This window comes from Schistocerca americana, chromosome X, assembly GCF_021461395.2.
Source record: "Schistocerca americana isolate TAMUIC-IGC-003095 chromosome X, iqSchAmer2.1, whole genome shotgun sequence".
Classification (NCBI taxonomy): domain Eukaryota; kingdom Metazoa; phylum Arthropoda; class Insecta; order Orthoptera; family Acrididae; genus Schistocerca; species Schistocerca americana.
In genome coordinates, this window is record NC_060130.1 from 730,264,230 (window position 1) to 730,287,452 (window position 23,223).

Sequence of the window (23,223 nt, forward strand, 5' to 3'; positions counted from 1 at the left end):
AAAATCTGAGGTAAGACGTGTTTTGAAGTCTGCATGTGGGGAAGCTGGTAATGGTTTGCATATGAAATCTGAAATTAGCTCCACAATTTTCCGATACCAAATATAATGACAATTTGTCACTTAAGTGCTTATATTTGTGATAAAAATATTTGTGATAAAAATATTTGTGATAAAAATATTTGTGATAAAAAATTGAGATTTCACTTTTTAAACCCATATTTTCACCTTTTTCCACCAGAGAGGTGGTATTTTCACAGTCATGCATGATATTTTGATGCCGCCATTGTTTAATCGTGGGTTTGCCATGAAATTGTGTATTTAAATCAACACAGTAAAATTAGAAAAAGGTTTTTGATTTTTACATACTCAGGTTTAGGTTTTAGGGTCACCAGTTGTGGTCATAGTTAAAATAAGTATTCATTTAGCATCACTTTTGCCACACAGAACTAAAATTTAGCACAACTTTTGCCATATACAACTAAATAACAGCAGAAATGTATGTATATTTTGTGCAATCATGTTACAGTGGATATGATAAACAGAAGACAACTACTTCAGTGTGTAACAACATTTTTAATAGATTTTACATTTCACTGCATCAATTACAATCACAATAGATACACACGGCATACTTTGTAGTTTTATCTTTTTTACATAATGATCTTAGCTTTTACCTTAATGACAGTTACATTTTATTACTTTAATTTACCATCCGTGTACAAACTGCAATACATATGATAGCTTTATTACTATGGGAAAAAAATTCTAGTACCTACATCTTCAAATGCTATAAGAGGAACTGGTAACCATGTAGTGAAGGCCCTTGAAAATCACAATCATCATCATCATCATCCATTTGCTACACTCCAACCAGCACAACAAATGTACTCCATAGAAATGATGATTCAGAATGTTCATATCATTGTCTAAAACATGCCTGGCAAGAATTTGTGCTCCCAGAACATGCTCACACTCTGTGAACACAGCCAAATGTGCTCAGCTCTGCAGCTTGCCCCATCACTGCACCATTATGAGAAGGTGTGTGGATGAGACAACTCTTTACCAAACTCTGCACACATACTTAGTGCAACATGTTTGAAACAAAGTGTGGCTACTTCTGAGAGCCAAATATTGCAGCTTATTTTCTAAGCAGGATTTGATCTCTGTGTTTATTTTCAACTTTTTATTTTTCTGCCAAAGCAATAACTTTCATTACCTAAATAAGTACACTAGACACTGCTAATACCTGAGCATACCTGCAAAAACTTTACACACAGGTAGCTTTACATGCAGTTGTGATCTTAAATTTATACACATTAAAATAAATTAAGTGGTTTGTCTGTGCTGTCGAGGTTATTGCTCGTGGGGTAAAATTTTGTGAAAGAATTGTAAATTTCTTGTTTGGACAACTAGGCCATTGAGCTGAGAAGTTGGAATAATGAGGTATATCAGCAGCCAAAAGTGAGAACAGTTTGACAAATAAATCTAAATCGTTCTTCAGTCACAGTGTCTTCGAATCTTTGATAATTAATGATGAAATAGTTTCAGTTACTAAAATGTAGTCAGTCTGCTACTTAACCATGCTGTCAGCAGGATATTAAATACTATTTTGTTAATATACTTTTTCTAGAGTAGGTGTGTGAGTTACAGCACCAGAAAACATAGACGTCAATTGAATCTTGCATGTTACATCCTGCAGCATTTCATTTATCTAGGATATCTAAGCATACAGGCACATAATTAAGAGCAGAGTACTAAAGAAATTGATTTTTAATTGATGGTATTTAAAAGTAACTAATTATTTAAATTGCAATCAAGACTACCCACCACACACACCATGATGTCGTGCCAAGTAGCAGACAGTCACACACAGGTCACTGCTTCATAAACAGTTCAGAGAAAATTCTACTGACTAAAAAAGTAGTAATCACTACTTCTTACGTGCCTGACCAGTAACCAACATTTCTTCTTGCGTGTTAGTGGTTACCTAGCCCTGTAATCATTGTTTGTTTTTCGTTTAAGACTTTCCTTCAGCATAACAAAAGCCTGTATATTCTCCTTTTTAATACTTGCCCACACAATTTGATAGTGTTTATTTAGATATGCCCAAAATATTTGATGTTTTCTTCTGTAGCAGACATTTAAGTGGTTTCTGTCAATGTATCTAAAAGACTTCTGAATGAGAATTTTACTCTCAAATATCTGGATCATTTGCTTGATTTCTTGTTGTTGAATATAGAGCATTATATTGTTGACATTTCTATCTTTCTGTTAAAATATAATAGCTTTCTCTTTTTCCAGAGGTGTGCAGTCTGAGACGAATTACCAGTACAGTCGGCTAACAAATGTCTGCAGCAGAAGCAGTCAGTATCCAGTCAAGTGTGACATTGCTGCACCACGCATCATGAGTTCTGTGAATTATGCTACTGAATATGACCACATTGGTCGCAAGTGGCCTGTCAGAGCTGTTGTTGATCCAGGGTAGATTATGTTGAGATATATTTCTTCTTGTAGATAAGTAAGATTCTTAATATGATACATTCTGCATGATTATAGACTTTTCAGTGGGATCAAAGATAGGAAAATAGATCTTTTGTTATTAAAAGGCTGTATAACAATTGCACAAAAGAACACTGGAATTAGATTTTAACTTTGTTTAGAATCATGTTAACCAATTTATCTGTGTGTCGTTTTGGATACAAGGGCCTTTATGAGGAGATGCTTAATGCAGTGTGTGATGACATATTTATTTTTATTGTTAGTGAGTTGAACTCTGAATACAAAAGAACAGTGTGGAACAGAAGGGAGAAACTGAAGCAAACCTAGCAAGGAAACTTAATCTTATTATTAAGAGCAGTTAACGCATGTCCAAGTACCTCAATAACAAGTTGATAGCAGTTAGATATTTGTATAAAAATAAGGTCTCAGGAATTTGTGGAATGAAGACTGGAAATATTATATATGAAATATGTAATCCAATTCCAAAGGAATGTGTTTTAGAAAGGTGATGTATGTCAGTAATGAAACACTTGAGCGATAAAGTCCTGTATGTTTGGAAAACTCAAAAGTAAGAACAGTAAACATGGTTACATAGGAAATGTAAAGTTATACATGCATAAAAAGTGAAGAAAAGAGTGATGTCAGTATATTCTGTCTGCAATAGTAAACAGTACAGGTAGTGTCAAAAGACTAGAAAGATGTGCCTAAGAAATAAATGAAAACTGAGGGAATATATGAATTTTATACCAACATGATTTTATACAAGTTGTCTTGGTTCACAAGACATGAATAATGTGGAAAAAATTACAAATCATTTTGAGGAGGAACTTGTACCATAAGTGCATTTGTTGTTTCACACCAAAGGAACTCTGAAGAGAATTGTAGTTGATTATATTAAGTGGGAAGAAAACTGAATGGCATAAAAATAAATTCAAAACCAACAAAGATAAAAAGGATGAGATGCCTAACTCGTTCAACAAATTTGATGTGTTAAAGATATTTGTATTCTCTTTTCACACAGACAAGCAGTGATCGTGGCCCATGAAACAAAAACTGACTCGTTCTTAAAACTCCATTAGTCACCAAGATAGAGGCATTTTAAAAATTAAACAATGGGGTACTTCCTCGCCCCCCCCCCCCCCCCCCTTCTTATAGCAGATCTGAGAGACGGATTAAGTCACACAAGTCTTTTGCTTAAAAAAGCCACATAGTAAATATACATTGAATATATGAATTTTTTGCTGTTATGGTTGTCTGAATGGCATGCCACCCAAAAGTTTACTGCAGTATCCTTGGAAACTTGCACATGGCTTAAACATAACATATCACCTGCCTTGGCAGTGCTATTCCAACATCTAGGTCTATAGAGTGTGATAAGATGGATAGGAGCATTGTCAATTTTGGGTTTCAGATGATAGTTTATCAAACATATGCAGTTAATGTGAGTTATAATTTATCACTTCATGTGTGTCCAGTCCAGAGTCATCAGTCCCTAGAGCTAATGAGTGAGTTGGCACTCATCAGTTACCAAGATATTTGAATTCTGCCACGTTGGGTAGATCTGTGTTGTAAGTGTGGATAATCCCAGGCTCTAATTGATTCACTTACATGTTTTTTTTTTAACACAGGCCAAATTGAGTTAGTCAGCCACACTACATTCAGAATTTCTTTTGGAGATCAAATTGCTGCTCATGGTCAACATGACACCATCAACTTACAGGAGAGCCAATGGTAGTGGCTTTTGCAGGACTGATGTAACAGTGTTCATCACAAGACTGAAGTGAAGATTATCAGAGCCTTGATGGAGTCCTTGATTGTGCTAAAGAAGTCATTTCACTCTCCTGCTGTGGTCTGGACATCACTTCTAAGTTCTAAATACACCAGATGGACCCACCTGACAAGGTACGCTGTGGGATACCTCATGTCGAGCTTGAACATTGAGGTATGCTGAAATATGATGTGTGGTGCTTGATACTTTTGTAAAAAGAAGTGTTTGAAATCCTTCATTGTGTCATTCAGAAGCCAGGTTGGACAGGAACTTAGAAAACAATGGAAGAAGTTTCATACTTATTTTATTTTTATTTCTTAGTTGCATTCAGTTGCTAGTAAGCAGATACTGTAATATTTTTGTAAGTATGGTTTGTTACAACAGAATATTAGGGGATTGAAAAATAAGGTAAATGATCTGCTTGTATACATAGAAGAATTGTAGAGTTGTGAACTTACCTGAACATTGTGTAATCAGATGGATAAATGAGGTAAATGTAAGTGTTTATGGGCTAGCATCGTTTTCATGTGGAGTCAGTATAAGAAAAGGAGTTGCCTCATATGTTACAGTCAAACAAAAACATATTGAACCAAGTAGTTTTTGTCTTCATCAGAACATGGAAGCAAGTGCCTGCGATTGCCTTTTGAAGAAAAATTAACTTAAACAGTCTAAAAGTTTGACTGAAGAAATGACCTTTAAGCGTTATTTGATTGCTACAATTTTATTTCAGTAGCTATTTTTCCAAAATTCAAATACATATGTAAAAAGAAGGATAATGTAAGCAGTTAAAAACCCTTGTGAACAGGAAAAGAAGTTGATATAATTGCCAAAACAAGTAAAGATTCATTACTGCAACCTTTTAAGAAATGTTGAAAAAATCCAGACATATGCGCATCTGACCAGAATTAATAATACTGATAACAGTTGTAATTCTGTATGTGACCTAAAGGAACAAGAGACAGGAAAACTGGCCGCTGCCCAAAATATTTTCACCATTAACCTTCTGTCAGGTGTGGTGTTTTTCGCAAGATTGGATGTGATGTATGAAATTGATCACATCTTCAGAGCAGCCATAATATACTATGTCACCCAGGTAGAAGAAACATGTAGACAGAGTGAGGTGGCGCAGTGGTTAGCACACTGGACTCACATTCGGGAGGACGATGATTCAAACCCACGTCCAGCCATCCTGATTTAGGTTTTCCATAATTTCCCTAAATCGCTTCAGGCAAATGCTGGGATGGTTCCTTTGAAGGGGCATGGCCGACTTCCCTTCCCATCCTTTCCTGATCTAATGGGACCGATGACCACGCTGTTCGGTACCCTCCCCCCAGCCAGCCAACCAACCAACCTACCAATCAACCATGATGACAGCTCCAAGTATTAACATTGTAACTCCATATTGTCAGTTTTACAGGAGAAGCAAAAGAAGTTTAAGCTGAACAGTATAAACCCAAATTTATTTCAGTTTTGTCAAAACTTCACAGAGAAGCAGATACAAATGAAGGGATATAAATGCCCTATGCTGATATGCCTTACCTGTTTTCGAAAATGGACTTATTTCTTCTCTGGATAAATCTACAACATATTTTCATCATAAGTTGCTTTATGATGATAAAAAACTGAGGAAGTAATGTATTATGAGGTTCTTGCACACTATTCATTAGAGATCCTCATTCATCAGCACTTGATACATCACAATCGATATGTTCTGGTGTACCAGCTTGTTTTGAAAGCACGCTTTGATAAAACTGATGATGGGCAATTGGGATGCATTTGCTGTTGTATATGGACAAGAGATCCTTCAACTTCTTTTCACTGATCAGCAGGAACTCGTGACATCCCTGTTGAAGGATACCACAGAATGATAGCGGCCTTCCTCTAGATTGCTTGTGGACAAAGATACATTTTGCTTTTTCTTGGTAAGTGTACTTGAAGTACACTTCCTATGGTCATCCTTCTAAGACAACAGTTTCATGTACTTTACTTCACATCACCTCTCTTCTCTTCTCTCTCTCTCTCTCTCTCTTTCTCTCTTTTTCTCTCTTTTTCTCTTTTACTGGTGTTGTACATCTGCTGTTACTTCTGCACCACTTTCTTGAAGTCATATATTAAGTCCTGTATCATTTCGTTAATTGTTCATGGCTTACTGTTGACATTATACATTCTAAACAAGGTGACCACTAATCTGGAATATACACTGATTGGTTCTTCTTTCGATCAGTCTGCACTGAATCACCTTCATTCTGTGAGTGCCCCCAGCAATACCCGGTATCCTGGAGATAACCAACATGGAAAGCCAGGTAGCATTTAACATATTTATTCACAGTCTGACAACTGACACAGTCTTATGGAAAAAAGTAACTTTATAGCAACAGAAATGTGACTTACATTCAGTGGAGAGTTACAGAAATGATTTACACAACATAAGGTTTCTTCTTGACTTAAACTTAACTGAAAGAACGCTTTTGGAAAAGTAGCTTGTAAATTTCATTCCACAACTTAGTGGTAGCAGTTCCTTTGGAATATGGAGTTATGTCCTTCTGAGCAAGTAGTGAAATATTTTGAAGTCTAATACCAAGTTAAAGTTTTGCTGAGCAAGCAGCAATATATTTCTTAGTCAGAAATACAGTTTCGACAGCCTGGATGAAATATGGAACATTCACAAATTACCAATCTTCAGGGAACCAGTCAGAATGCCATCACGGATCCACATGTTGCAGTTACCGGAGCTACGAAGTCCCGAGTGATGTCAGCGGTGATCCTCCGTCATCAACTGTGACGATTGTGTCTTCAGGGGCCGCTGCACCAAACTAAATAGGCCGTGGTGTAGAGCTACAGTTTTCGATTGACTGCACGGCGTGGCCATGGCCGCACAGATTGCACAAGCTCATGAGGTGTTGTCGGTGCAGCATAGCTGTCATGTCATGGATGACATTCCTCTCCCCTCCTCCCCCCCCCCCCCCCCCCCCGCCTCTCCCCTCTCCCAGGACAGAGATGGCGAGGTGGCGATAGTTCTCGGAATTGTGAAGTCAGTGTCCTCCATCCCTGGGGTGGGATGGGGGAGGCTGGCTGAGCTGGGGTCCACTTCCATGGACTGACTGGCTGAGATGGTCTGCAGTCTTTAGCCCTGGGTGTGATGTCCTCCAGGAATGGTGCAGATTGTGGCATCCTCATTGGTGGACCACCTGTTGCTCGCAGTTCTGTAACAGAGACCTTAGTCAGGTTGTCTGGTGGTGGAGCCAGGGTATGACAAGGACATACTTGGTTAATGTGTTTTTGGCACCAGGTGCCATCTATGAGTTCCAGTGCCACCATGGCTCAGCCTAGAAGGTAGAAGGTGAGTGACTTTTGCTGGCAACTAGCAGATGTGTCCTTGCGAAAAAGTAAGGGTCCACACTAGGTCTTCGAGAGAAAATCTGTGTCGCCTGTTGCATCTGAGATGCATCTCCTGTACCTGGGGATGAAGGATTGAGAGCTTGGAGGGATGGGATGGCCATGGAGTTTTCCAGTGGTGAGGTTCCATCTACAGGTGTGCTATGATATGAGGCCAAGAACAGAGCTGCTACCTCTTGTAGATGGTGGTGCTGACACAGCTTCACCGGTTATGTTTTAAAAGTACAAACAAATCTTTCTGCTAATCCATTAGGAACCAGGTGTAATTGTGCAGTGTGGACCAAAGAAATACCATGAGACTTGCAAAAGGCCTGGAATTTGGCCAAAGTGAATTGAGGACCATTGTCCATGCAGTGAACTCAGGCAGCACTTTGAGGGCAAAAATGTTTGTCAGTGCTTGTATTATACATGCAGATGAACCAGAGGTCATTCATGATGCAAATGGAAACCCCCTGCCAGTATCTATCACTATGAGCCAGGTACCCCCAAGGAATGGGCTTGCAAAAGAAATGTGGACGCAGGACCATGAGGTTGTTGGCCAAGAGAAATAGCGTTGGGGTAGGGCACCTTGCTTACTTTCATAAGTTGTACACTTGGCGACAATAGCCACAATATCAGAGTGAATACCTCAACAGTAGATATGATGTCTTGAGAGTCGCTTCGTGAGCACCACATCCTAATGTCCTTGGTGCGGTAGATCCAGGGCCTATTGCCAAATGAGGACCCTCGTGCAACCATTATTGCCCTGATGAGAATGATGCTTTGTCTAATGGACAGGTCATGGTGTTATGGCCAGAATGTTTGTAGATCTGGGTGGTGTAAGGTCTTTTTATTCATTGGCTAGTCTCCGTTGATGTACCTGAGGTCTTGCAGCACCTGGCCTGAAGCTACGTTGTATTGGACGAGGTGTGCAGCCAGTGGGAGATTGTCCAGGGCTTCTTCAGCGGCTGCATCTGTCTGGAAGCACCCCTGAGGTCAGCTTCAAACTCAGGATCCTGATCTATGGGCAACCGAGATAACAAATCGGCATTGGCATGCTGTATTGTGAATCAGAAATGAAATCATATGTATAGGCAGAGAGGAACATGGTCCACCTTTGTAGGCATCTTACTGTTTTGGTTGGTATGGCTGCTGAAGTCTTTAGTAAGGGTAGCAGCAGTTTATGGTCTGCAAAGAGGGTGAATTCCTGCCCTTACACACTGTCATGATGATCCTATTCAATTTGGCTGTAGTTGCACTGAGCTGAATTTAATATCTTAGATGCGGATGCGATGGACTGTCCTACTCTATTAATTATATAGAAAAGAACTGCACCCGCTCCATAGTTGGAGGCATCAGGCACCAGTATAAGGCGATGTTTGGGATTATATGCCGTGAGGCAGGCTGATTGTAACAGCTCCTATTTCAGTTCCCAGAATGCCTTGTCACAAGCAGATGACCATTTCCAGGGGACAGTTTTGTGAAGTGGCTGATTGAGGGGTTCAGAGAGTGCTGCTGCCTGTGCGATAAACCAACAGTAAGAAGTTGTGATCTGTCCTTGGTTACTGGCAACTTTTGAATGGCATCCAGATACTGTCGGGTTGGGCAGATTCCTGAGGCACTAAATACGTGTCCAAGATAATCGATTTGGTGCCCAAAAAATTCACACTTGTCTATGTTACAGTGGAGATCCACATGTGAAAACACTGAAAAAAGTTTCTTCCTGAATTCTGTGGCATCCATACCTGCAATGAGGAGACATCCAGGTAATTCACTATTCTCAAAATGCTCTTGATTGATTTCTCCAGGTACCTTTGGAATGTAGCTGGTGCACTAGTTATTCCAAATGGCAGGTGATTATACCAATACAGACCAAATGAAATTTCAACGACTAACATCGAGTGTGATTCTGTGTCCAAGGGCAAATATAAATATGCATCTTTAAGGTCGACCTTGGCAAATATGTGGTCCTGCGAGTTTGGTCCTAATTACTTCCAACCTGGGAATGAGATATGGGTCCACCACTCATCATGTATCCTCTTAAAAGTCCCAACAAATAAAAAGTGCTCCGTTTGGTTTTTTCCATTATCACAATTGTCATTCCAATAATACAATACCAATCTCGTTATTTAGGTTTTATTTTTAGGCTACCAGTTTTTACAGTACAGTATGTCATCTTCAGGCCTGCTTAAATCGAGTAACCTTCATGTTAAAAAATATGGCAGCACTTTTAACTGGTTTCGTGAAGATTATTACGGGCATGCATGCTCCTTGGACAGCTGTCAGCACTCCAGACAGAGATGGAATTACATTCACAATTGTCATTACCCATGAACAGTTCTTAACTACAGTTATTACACCTTGGCCATGGAGTCATTATAATTCACTGTGTAGCTTCTCCCTAAACGCAAATGGCACATTATGTGATTCGAAGAATTCGGGTCTCGCCATTGGTAGCAAGTTAATCTGTGCCTCAATGTGCGAGATGACCGAGTCCTGTCATAAAAAGATGGTCAGAAATTTCTCTGAGAGTCCGTGATGTCCGTGGTTTCTCCAGCCACCCTCACAGTCTCCTAAGTGTCATTAATTTCCAGTCCTAATGTATTAAACAGATTAAAAGCCAAGAGGTTTGAAAGTACCCTGGGGGCGATCACCAACATCTATGCTGTGAGAGTGGTGGCACTGTATTGAACTTTTGCACAGAAAAATCCGGACACAGATGTGAGGTAGTTGCTAAAACTGTGAAGTGGGGTGTCGAAAAGATGTAGCTGTGGTAACCCAACTTTCTGATATGTTTCCCAGTCAGTGTTGGTGGCTGAGGAGGCGGCGTCAAGGACAACTGGGACTCCATTGAGAGACACCATAATTGACATGGAAATGGAAATGAGCGTTTGGCGTCATTGGCCGGGAGGCCCCTCGCGGGGCAGGTCCGGCTGCCATATCGCAGGTCTTATTACATTCGGCGCCACATTGGGCGACCTGCACGCCGGATGGGGATGAAATGATGATGAACACAACACAACACCCAGTCCCTGAGCGGAGAAAATCTCCGACCCAGCCGGGAATCGAACCCGGGCCCAGAGGACGGCAATCCGTCACGCTGACCACTCAGCTACTGGGGCGGACATAATTGACATGATTTGTAGTGAATGGATGATCACTGTTTGCATGTAGGAGACATCTGGCCAGATCATGCCAGCAGTGGGTTGATTGGAGAAAGTTCGATCCACCTCCATAGGTGGGGCTGATTGGCTCACCTCCACGTTATGGCCCAATTTTCCATGAGATGCACTCTCAGTTCTATGAAAATGGAACTGCTGGTGTTGGTGGCTGATTAAGCAGTGAACACACGACTATTAAGGATGGTGTAGTTTGTGTATGTGTCTGTTTGTTTTCCATTCTTGCTGCCTATCAGGTGGGCTGGTCCTGACTGGTAAGGAAGCTGACTATCGCAGAGATTGTTTGAATGCCTGTATAATTGGTAAACAACCATGGGCAGGATCTTTTAACTTCAGAAAGTCATATCTCAAGGCTTTGCCAGGTGAGTGAACTAGTTTGGGGGCATACGCAGTGTGGATTGGAGCATTTGAATCTGCATTCCTGGGACAGTCCATGGAGCATTGCAATCCAGTTGTGGTATGGTTGTGAGGCCTGTTTATTGCAGCTGAAGAACTTGTTGGGTGGCTGCCACATGAACCTGAGAGTCAAAATAGACTACAGGGTGGCATAGTGAAGGTAGTTCAAATTGCCTTTGGGTGTAGTTGCTGCATAAGCTGGTAAATGGCAAGGCCTGCATTTGGCAGTAAGAATGCGCATTGCTGTGTATCACCTGTAATGTCATGAACCAGGAAGTGTTGTTCCATGCATGCAATGTCGCACAATCAAGGTTCCAGCTCTCAGTTGAAGCTTTGGGAAGGGGGGGGGGGGCAGCGTGCCTCTGATGTTTCGCACTGATGAATCAATTTGGGCCTGCTGGCATTGAGTGTGTATAATTGCTATCAGCCCTTCTGCCACAATCTTGTTCATCTACTGCATCCTCTGTAGCACAACAATCACTGAGTGTGTGAGGTGCTCAGTGTTTGCTGCTTTTGTGATGTCAACAAGTCCAAATCAGAAAATTGATTACCTGCAACAGTGCTTGGGCACAATTTTAACTTCTCATCTCCAATGCTGTATCTGGTACACCAGAGATAACTAACATGGAAAGTCAGGTAGCAGTTAACACATTTATTCACAGTCTGCCAACTGACACACAGTCATGAACATAAAGTTGGCTTACATTCAGTGGAGAATTTGCAGAAATGAGTTACACAACATAAGGTTTCTTCTTGACTTAACTGAAAGAAAACTCTTGAGAAAAGTAACTTGTAATTTTTGTTCTGCAACTCGGCAGTATTAGTCCCTGTGGAATGTGTAGTTGAGTTCTGCTGAGGAAGCAGCAAAGTTTGAAATACAGTTTCTGCAGACAGGATGAAATATTGAATAGCCACCAATTGCGACTCTTCAGGAGGGGAATGCTGTCACAGATCCACTCCGTCAGGCGATTACCGGAGCTGCGAAGTCCTGAGCAATGTCAGCTATGATCTTCAAACATAAATTGTGATGATTCTACCTTTTGGGGGCCACAGCATAGAGCTATAAGTTTTTGATTGGCTGCCCTTGCGGCTTCAGTGGAAGAAGATAGTTACGCATACGTGCATCATGTAGGATGTGTATGTCAACGAGTGTCCTGGACAGCCCAGAGCTGCTGCTTTTTGTTGGCTTTGGTGTGAGGCCAGTCTTACAAGCTGCCGCAGTGTAGCCGCAGCTGCGCAGAATGTTCTGGCTCATGAGGTGTCATTGATATGGTGTTGCTGTCACATCACATCACCCCCTTTCTACAAAACAATGTGTGATAAGTCATTCCATCTATTACGTCTGGAATATCAAACACACAAAATACGAATCTGTTTCTATTTTGCCCTCTGCAGCTGCCTGAGTAGAGTTTGAATGTTTTGCCACCTTCACCAGCTTGCATCTGCAAGAAATGGCTGTTTCATGTGGACTATGACCTCATACCAATCGTAACATTACCCTTCCTTGTTTCCCATGTTGCAGACTGTAGAACTGTGCTCATATCAGATTGAGGAGTTGCCAACATTTTCTGCAGATTAAAACATCCACTGATAATGGACTTACCAGAGATTGAAGTGATTTTGTCTTTTTCTTTGATTTCCATGACAGTAGCTTTATTTGTGCAAAGTGAGAGATGTATTTGTCTGCCAACATTGCTTTCTGCTCTCCAGAAGAACTATTGTAAAGTTTGTTCCAGTTTAATCTCTACCAGCCAATATCTCTGGAGCGGCACAATTCTGCAAGAAAAGTCTCTAGCAAAAGTTGTAAGGCTTGATGGGGGTCATGGAGTGGTTACCCCAAAATGACATTAAACACTGTTTTCAAGGTCAAACCAAGGACAAGTTCATTTTTACTAATGGTAATCCCTATTTTTTATTCCATGTTCATATTCTAGGTGAAAAAATGCACATTGTTTGTACGGAACATTTTGTTTTTAAACCAAATGGTTTGTCGCCAGGGAGTACTTCATTGTAACTTTCCCAGGTTACCATTATTATCGGAACCCAATGTGCCCCATGTGGAGGTTGCACAGTGGACTTCACACATGGTTAGCCCTGAAAAGAGCTGATTAATAGGGTTCTCACTGGAAATTTAGGATCTCAGATGCTCGATCAACTGCCCATTTTACCTAAGGCACATTTGCAATCTCTGTCGGAAACTGGTCTCAACATCATTCAATGTCTGATACGTGATTGCCTGGAAAGCTGCCACAATCCTTTCTCTGATATCTTGTGGCATCATCGCAGGAGTGGAGTACACCTTCTGCTTCACAGCTCCCCATAAGTAGTAGTCCAATGGTGTTAAGTCTGGTGAATTTGGTGGGAATTCATGACTTGCACTACCAATACCAGTCCATAGATTCTGGTAAGTTGCATTAAGGTACCTTCTGACAGGTAAGGCCTGATGTGCAGGGGTGATGTCATGTTGAAACCACATGTGCGCTCATATGTCTAGGAAGATATTTTCTAGTAAAGGAAGCACCTGATTCTGGAGAATGTGAAGATAGCGCAAGCCGTTCAAAATTTTGCCGTAAAAATCAGGACCTATCACGTAATCTCCAACTATGCCAACCCAGACGTTGATTGACCACCACATTCAGTGATCTCATTTCCAGCAAGGATTTGCTTCTGCCCAGTAATGTGCGTTATGGAGACTGACACCTCCCATGTTGTCGAAATTTCCCTCGTCATTAAAGAGAATGTATGCGAAGAGAGAATGTATGCGAAGAAAAATGGATCAAGACATATTTGCATATCGGCCCATCGAGAAAATGCCAGGCATCTCTCAGGATCCCCAGGCTCAATTGCTTCAGTGATATGTAAGCAATATGGGTGGGATTTAAAGTATCTCGAAACACGAGATACCGTTGATTGAGGCATGCCATGCATTCGCTGAATCTGATGAGTCAAAAGGTGCGGATCATCAGCGATGATAGCACGAACTCCCAGTGCAATTGCCTCTCTTGGGCCCATCTTTCATCTCTGCCTTTTCAAGGTCTCCCTTTCATCTCGTCTTACCAGAGACGTAATTGTAACCTTCATGGGGTGAAGGGCATCGGGGTACCATTTGGCATACAACCTTTGTGCTGCTGCATAATTATTGTGACACTCACGAACAATTGTTATCATTCTCACTATTTCTTATGGCATGTAATCAGTCATTCGGACAGATTAGACTCAAAAAATAAATTGTACTTATCACTTTTACTATTATTGGTTTTCTTAGGTTTTTCCTTCTACGAAACATCCGGCAAGCATGTTGCAGGACAATTGATTTGTTACAATTTATGCGACCCATTTGTTTACACATGCTCGCTGTTGTTTACACCACAACATGAAGCCAAAGCATACAGTATTCAAGTGCACTCTTTCAGAAAATTACTTAGGTGTCTAACGGATGTTTGTCTTTCAAGAGAGCACCTTTACATATCTCGATATTGATGTAAATAATAAAATAATGAAATACCGCATGGAATCCATCCTTTTCAAATATGGAGAGAAGGCAGAAACAAAAGATGGGCCCAAGAAAGTCAATTGCGAGACAAGGTGACTCAGATAAATTTTTCTCTTATGGGCTCCAAACATTTGCGTTGAGACTAATTTTGCTTGTGTAGATTTGGAAAAATTTCACTTCACAGGAACTCATTAGAGTCTCGCTAGATGAGATTGTACTGAGTCCCACGAGGCGAAATTCATCAGAGTTTGACAAGGTAGAATTTTTTTAAATCCCTTAACAAACATTTTTTCTATGTCCATAAGAGAAAAATTTATAAGTCACGCCAGTCAAGAATCATTCTAAGTGAGCACAGCACACAGCACAGATTTTCAGAAAAGGTAAAATTTCTCTGAACCCTCAGGCATGATTTCAAATTCCCCAACAATGACACTTATTAGCTAGCCTCAAAGCTCCATCCTTCTGTTCTCTGATTGTGCCTACACAAGCACAATACTGGTCTCTAATTTGGCACCCCTCCAAGTGGTGCACATTGGGTTCCACTAATGCTGACGGTATTTGCTTTCAGGTTAATCCCTACTGAAGAATTTCAAGGCCACTTCAAGTTCACAAAAATTTCACCAGTAGACAGAGTTCGGAAACCATACAAGATTTTCATTGAAAATTTTTCCCGATCTCGCTTCGTGGTGTCCTGGAAAAGTTCCAATGAAGTGCCCCCTGGCAACAAACTATTGGTTTCTCTCTCAAAAAAAAAAAAAAAAAAAAAAAAAAACCTGCATACAATGCTTTTTCATGTAGAATACGAATATGGAATACAAAATAGGAGTTACCATTAGCAAAAATGAACTTGTCCTTGGTTTGACCTTGAAAACAGGGTTTAAGGTCATTTTGGGGTAACCACTCCATGACCATCTTCGAGCCTTACAACTTTTACTACAGACTTTTTTTGCAGAATTGTGCCGCTCCAGAGATATCAACCAGTATAGATTAAAATGGGACACCCTGTATTCTCAGTTGAATATATCAGTGTATTGCTTTAATGTGACGGGATTCTAGGAGACATATTTACTTCTAAAGATGTAATGAAAACAGTGTAGACTGCATAAGATATTTTATTTTAGAAGATGGATCAGTGTTTGATCATCCTCAAACCATTGCTCCTTGCTGACTGCTGGAGCTGGTGGTATGGAGCACCAACTGCTTTTGGATGGTGTGAAGAACAGTGGCACCAGTTCCAACAATCAGCAAGGAGTCACCATTTTCAAGAAAATAAATAAATAAAAATAAAAAAGATGTGGTCTAAACTGTTTTATTATATTTTAATAGTACAGGGTTATTACAAATGATTGAAGCGATTTCACAGCTCTACAATAACTTTATTATTTGAGATATTTTCACAATGCTTTGCACACACATACAAAAACTCAAAAAGTTCTTTTAGGCATTCACAAATGTTCGATATGTGCCCCTTTAGTGATTCGGCAGACATCAAGCCAATAATCAAGCTCCTCCCACACTCGGCGCAGCATGTCCCCATCAATGAGTTCAAAAGCATCGTTGATGCGAGCTCGCAGTTCTGGCATGTTTCTTGGTAGAGGTGGTTTAAACACTGAATCTTTCACATAACCCCACAGAAATAAATTGCATGGGGTTAAGTCGGGAGAGCGTGGAGGCCATGACATGAATTGCTGATCATGATCTCCACCACGACCGATCCATCGGTTTTCCAATCTCCTGTTTAAGAAATGCCGAACATCATGATGGAAGTGTGGTGGAGCACCATCGTGTTGGAAGATGAAGTCGGCGCTGTCGGTCTCCAGTTGTAGCATGAGCCAATTTTCCAGCATGTCCTGATACACGTGTCCTGTAACGTTTTTTTCGCAGAAGAAAAAGGGGCCGTAAACTTTAAACCGTGAGATTGCACAAAACACGTTAACTTTTGGTGAATTGCGAATTTGCTGCATGAATGCGTGAGGATTCTCTACTGCCCAGATTCGCACATTGTATCTGTTAACTTCACCATTAAGAAAAAATGTTGCTTCATCACTGAAAACAAGTTTCGCACTGAACGCATCCTCTTCCATGAGCTGTTGCAACCGCGCCAAAAATTCAAAGCGTTTGACTTTGTCATCGGGTGTCAGGGCTTGTAGCAATTGTAAACGGTAAGGCTTCTGCTTTAGCCTTTTCCGTAAGATTTTCCAAACCGTCGGCTGTGGTACGTTTAGCTCCCTGCTTGCTTTATTCGTCGACTTCCGTGGGCTACGCGTGAAACTTGCCCGCACTTGTTCAACCGTTTCTTTGCTCACTGCAGGCCGACCCATTGGTTTCCCCTTACAGAGGCATCCAGAAACTTTAAACTGCGCATACCATCGCCGAATGGAGTTAGCAGTTGGTGGATCTTTGTTGAACTTCGTCCTGAAGTGTCGTTGCACTGTTATGACTGACTGATGTAAGTGCATTTCAAGCACGACATACGCTTTCTCGGCTCCTGTCGCCATTTTGTCTCACTGCGCTCTCGAGCACTCTGGCAGCAGAAACCTGAAGTGCGGCTTCAGCCGAACAAAACTTTATGAGTTTTTCTACGTATCTGTAGTGTGTCGTGACCATATGTCAATGAATGGAGTTACAGTAAATTTATGAAATCGCTTCAATCATTTGTAATAGCCCTGTATTTCAAGACCACTGATTTTCCACAAAAACTGTGTTTAAAAAATTTTACCTATTTAATTCCCTTGATCCATTCTTGGTATATTCTGTCATCTTTGCAATGCTCTGTTTGGCATCAAGGTATTTTATGCCTGTTTCTTTCCTTGTTTAATGTGACTCTACACATGCTCTCACACTGACTCCATTGCTTCAGGTGTATTGTATTCCCCTTTTGGAATTCCATCTGCTCCCAATTTTTTCATGGCAGTCCTCAGCCTCATCTACATCAACATCAACATCAACATCAACATCAACATGGATACTCTGCAAATTACATTTAAGTGCCTGGCAGAGGGTTCATTGAACCGCCTTCACAATTCTCTATTATTCCAATCTCGTATAGCATGTGGAAAAAAATTGAATGCCTATATCTTTCTGTGCGAGCTCTGATTTCCCTTATTTTATTATAACAATAGTTTATCCATATGTGGGTTGGCATCAACAAAATATTTTCTCATTCAGAGGAGAAAATTGGTGATTGAAATTTAGTGAGAAGATTTTGCCGCAGTGAAAAATGCCTTTGTTTTAATTATGTCTATCCCAAAGCCTGTATCATTTCAGTGACACACACTCCCCTATTTCATGATAATACAAGACATGGTGCCCTTCTTTGAACTTTCTTGATGTACTCCGTCAGTCCTATCTGGTAAGGATCCCACACTGCGCAGCAGTATTCTAAAAGATGACAGACAAGAATAGTGCAGGCAGTCTCTTTGATTTGATTTTGACAGGGAAGCTAAAACAGCTTAGGTATAACCCACCACTGCCTGCACCGAAACAGAGTTTATTGTGCGGTATCACTCCCTGTATATCTAGTTAAGTCAACCAGTGCCCTTAAATAGTGCAAGGAGTCCCTTTACCAGTTTTTTATTAGACACAATTTCTTCAGGTCTAGTTGTCCCGAAGATTCTGTATCTTTTGCTCTCCAATGCCATGCATTTGAAGATTAGGTGTGATGCAGTTTCTTCACCCTCATCACAGAGCCTACATTTAGGTTCTTCTTCTGTTATACCCATTGTGTGTAAGTGTTTTTTGAAATTACTATGGCCGGTCACAACTCCAGTCCCAGGATTACAGAGCTTCTTTTAAAGCATGACTTGGGCATCATTATCTTACCATGACTTTATTTATGGACCTTGGTCCAATATTATACATGCTGTTTCCTAAGCCAGTTCCATAGTTCTAGTTTGATCATAGCCTTGGTGATTGTCAGGACAGGTTCCGGTCCAATAAATGGAGTCATTGCCCTCATCCTGGCCAGTCTGTCAGCTTGCTCTTTGTCATTAGATCCCTGAGTGGCCAGGGACCCACACTAGGTTTACCCTGTTGCTTTCCCCTAGCTCCACCAGAGTCCTGTGGCATTCTGCAACAGTCTTCGATCTCATTGCAGGAGCTTCTAGGGATTTCAGGGCTGCCTGGCTGTCTGAATAGATGTAGATTCTATGGTCCTTGTAGCACCTATGCATATTCTCCTCCACAAATGCCCTGATTGCAGTTATTTCAGCTTGCAATACCAAGGCCAGTTTTCCTAGAGAGACAATGCCCTGCAGTCTTGGCTGAACCCCGTACACCGCTGCCCCAATGCCTTGGTCTGATTTCGACCCATCGGTGAACCATACGGTGTCAAACTGTTTTTTCCCCACTGCTCACTGCTTCCGATTATTATATTGTAAGGCTTGTTGAAGCAGTTGGGAGTTGTTATATAGTCGGCCGGCATTTCCCCAGCCATTCCTATATTTACCTCACTCACTATCTTAGCGTGTATATCTTGATGAGATTGAGTTTTTATCATGCCTCAGCTGCTGCCTCCATCTAGGCCCAAAGGTGTAGTTGGAGGCATGTCCAGCATGACTTCCATCCCAGTGGTTGGTGTGCTGCTAATTCCACCTGTTGCGGCTAAGCATGCCAGTCTCTGCACCTTAGCAAGCTCCTTAGCTGCAACCCGCTATTCTACCTTCTTCCATCACAATGCGGCCCCATAGGAAATCCTAGGTCTAACCACCATGGTCTATATCCAGTGCATACCTCTGGGGCTTAGGCCCCAGTTTTTACCACAAGCCCTATTATCACTCACTAGAGTACTTTTTGCTTTGGTGCAGATACTCTTAAAGAGAGGGGTCCATGTTAGCTTCTCATCTAAGGTTACCCCTAGATATTTCACTTTCCCCTTCACAGGTAGAGTTTCATCGAAGAGCTTTAAATTCCAACTTGAGTGTTGGATATGGCTCTTCGTGAATGGCACCACAACAGTCTTGCACAATGACCAATCCTCCTCATGCCATATTTCTAACTTTGTCAGTAAATTTGCCAAGTATTACTATGACAAGGCCACCTGTGTATCCTTGGCAGAAGCATTGTCTGGAATTTAGTTCCTCAATGAGTTCATTCACCACTAGATTCCACAATAAAATGGACAGAACTACTACTTGTGGGCAACCTGTAGTGGTGTTAATTACCATCGTTTCATTCATCATGGTAGCCTCTACCTTCCTTCCACTAAGCATGGCCTTGGTCCACCTACATATAGTGGTCCCTAGGTCATGCACCTCTGCTGCCCTTACCATGGAATCAAAGGTCATCTTACTAAAGGCCCCTCAATATCTAGGAAGATGCAGAGGGCTATTTCTTGGAAGTGAAGTGCTTTCTCCACCCTCCCAATGAGTTGCTGGAGAGCTGTCTCACATGATTTACCTGGTCGATATGCATGATGGTTTGAATGTAGAGGCGCCCTAATTAACTTTCTCTCCCTAATGTATACATTAATCAGTTTTTCCAATGTTTTGAGAATGAAGGAGGACAGACTGATTGGCCTTGGTATGATCAATTCTCCCTGGCTTTGGAATGAAGACAATCTTCACTGCTCTCCAAGCACTGGGAATGATTGCTACTGCTAGGCTAAACCTGAATAACCTGCATAGGACTCTTACGAGATTCTCTCCTGCCTGTTGCAGGAGAGCTGGAAAGATCCCATCTGGGACCCATGACTTGAACGGTTGAAATGTTCCCACCGCCCATTGGATTTTATTGAAGTCTGAACACTCCTTGGCCGTTTCCCAGTCCTCTCTTATATTGAGGAAAATGAGTTTTGAGGAGCAGTTCCAGCATCTAATGTGCTGTCTTTGTGTATTCCCCATCCTTCTTCCTCAACGTACCTCCTGGATTGGTTGGTGCTCTAGTGAGGATTCTGTGAAGTCTGGCTTGAGCAGCTGTGCTCTCCACTTCCTCACAGAATGCCTTCCGGAATGCCTCCTTTGCTTGTCTGATTGCAAGATTGTAGTTGACAAGGGCCTCAAAATATTTTGCCCATTGTCCTTTATGTCTCGCAAGGTTAAACAGTCTTTGTACCTGTTTTTTGCGTTTCCAAGTTGTTATTCTACCGAAGCACACTCCAATTTGTGCACTTCTTCATGATTGTGCAGTTGTCCTGATTTGAGGTCACTATGGCAGAGGTAACAGCCTCTGCTACTTCCTCAAACTCTACTGGATTCCTTATTGAGGTTTTAATTTCTGATAAGCCTAAGTCAAGGTCCCTCCTATATGTCTCCCAGTCTGTTTTCCTGGGATTTCTATAGGTCTGATTCCCATTTCAGCCTTGAATTTAATGTACACATGGTCCGATGAGGATGGCTCTAACGCCACATGCCATTGTTTGACATAGCTGCCCATCATTATGGAACCAAAGGTTATGTCAATTACTTCTTCCCTTCTGCTATTCCTGAATGTAGGTTCATTGCCACTATTCAGGACCTCCCAAGTTGTTAGGTAAAAGAAATTCAAGAAGGTTCTTACCTCTACTGTTTGTGTCCTTGGTGACCCACATTAGGTTGTGGGGATTGGCATCACAACCCACCAACAGCTGGTGACCTTGCTGATGGGAAGCTTCTACCAGTCTCCTCACCTCCAAGCAAGGAGGTGAGCTGTCTTTGTAAGGAAGGTATGCTGAGACCAAAACAATTTCCCTCATGATACCTTCCTCACATTGCTGCATTCTAATGGTCACTAGGTACCTGTAGCAGAAATTCATCATTGGCATGAAAGACATTCCATTTCTTACATTGATGCATGTTCTTGAGTTACTTAGATTTCTAGCATAAATCAGCACCTCCAGTACGATCGAGGCCCGATACGCCCCCTTTATATAAGTAGGGTTCTTGTATCAGGGCCACGTCCACTTCCTGCCTCTGCAGGCAGCGGCTCAGGACAGCAGGGGCTCCTTTACTGTGGTGCAGATTAATCTGCAGCACCTCCAGTTTCCGTCTTGATTCCATCATTGCCTTTGAGGTCTTTGATAACCCTGATGGTGACCTGCAAGAACCCTAAAATCAATTTCAGGCCTTGCTCTCGCATCGCCTTCAGGGACTTCTCTCCGACCTCCACTACCAGGGTTCCTCCTTCTGGTACAACCATCTGGTTGATCATTCTTCAGTCTTCCTTTGGGTTGTGGGCCACTATTTTCCCAAACAGAGTCAGGGGAGACATCCTTAAGGATCTTTGGTACCCATATTGATACCTTTGTGGTCTTAAGAAGCTCCGCTGCCATCTTGACCAGCAGCTTCGCATCTTCCCACGGGGATATCATGGGCAGCTTGTCCTTAAGCCATTCCACTGTGTGCACCCCCTCACAGACAAAAATGAGGGCACCATGATCTAGATAGACCTTCCTGAAGTTGGGTCCTGGACCAGTGCCCCCCCCCCCCCCCCCCCCCAATTTTTTTTTTTTTTTTTTAAAGAGGGCCCTGTGCAAGTTCCTCCTGCTGCGAGGTGATGGCTACCAGTGGATAGCCTTCCTGCATAACTACCATCTTAAACACCGAGGCTACAGTACTGTAGGTCTGTTTCCCTATTTCTTGCCTCGGATCTTTGTGGACTCGCCTATCCAGGGAGGAGGGAGTCTGATTCCTCACTTATCCTCTTACTGCCTGTCTTTGACATTTTGGTGGTGTACGTATTCCCTTCAACCTGAGACAGTTTTTTCTAGGGGCTTTTAGGTTCAAGCCCCTTTAATTCCCTCCACTTGTCTTTAGGAAGCCATTCTTTCCTTTCTTTTCTCCTCTGTTCCCTGAGTAGTTTCCTCCTCTGGGCCACAGACAAGGCTTAAATCTTGATCTGGTCCAACTTCTCGGTTACAGTTCCCAATACTGGCTCAGGTCTAGAACCTGATTCAGTTGTGGGAATGCCTTCCATTGTTCCTGAGCCCGATGTTTGCATGTCTGAGGTCTCAGTTTGCCCCTCAGTTCGTTTTAATTTATTTTCTTTAGTCGTGTCCATAATGGTCCCCACATCTACATCTACATCTACATGGACACTCTGCAAATTACATTTAAGTGCCTGGCAGAGGGTTCATTGAACCACCTTCACAATTCTCTATTATTCCAATCTCGTATAGCGCACGTGTTGACTGTGTGTCAATAGATCATTTTCTTTGAGGTAATACATAATGTTTGAACACAATACAGTAAAACTTCATTTATATGTTTTTCAATGGACTACCGAAAAAAATGTATACGTGAGAAAAACGTGTATGTGAAAAATGTATAAATGAAGTTTTACTGTACATGTTCTGTTACATCTGTAATTGAGGATGCCTGTAGAAACATTTTCTTCTGAGACACCTTAATGTTATTCTCATCCACTGTTAAAGCATATAGTGTTCAAATTTTTCTCCTTGATTCAGCCATAGTTCGATCTGTTTCCTGCCAACATTTTTCACGTGTCCAGAGATGAATTCTCTGTGTCTGCTATGATCTTCCATCTGCACAAACGGTTCAAAAATATCCTGCCTGTTGTCTTGGGTAAACATATTTTGA

The 23,223-nt window shown here is 41.6% G+C and overlaps 1 protein-coding gene across 6 annotated transcripts in view; it reads left to right on the top strand.

Moving 5' to 3' along the window:
- Positions 1–23,223, top strand: part of LOC124554848 — a 142,045-nt gene that overhangs the window by 93,786 nt on the left and 25,036 nt on the right. For 2 of the 6 annotated variants that reach the window (XM_047128511.1, XM_047128512.1), the window contains exons 8-9: positions 2,302–2,481; positions 4,128–4,927. In XM_047128511.1, coding sequence (XP_046984467.1) covers positions 2,302–2,481; positions 4,128–4,137 — 190 coding nt within the window. In that variant the 3' untranslated portion in view covers positions 4,138–4,927. Of the gene's footprint in view, positions 1–2,301; positions 2,482–4,127; positions 4,932–23,223 lie in introns of those variants that run through there. The other 4 variants (XM_047128515.1, XM_047128514.1, XM_047128516.1 and 1 more) reach the window with 3 other exon arrangements.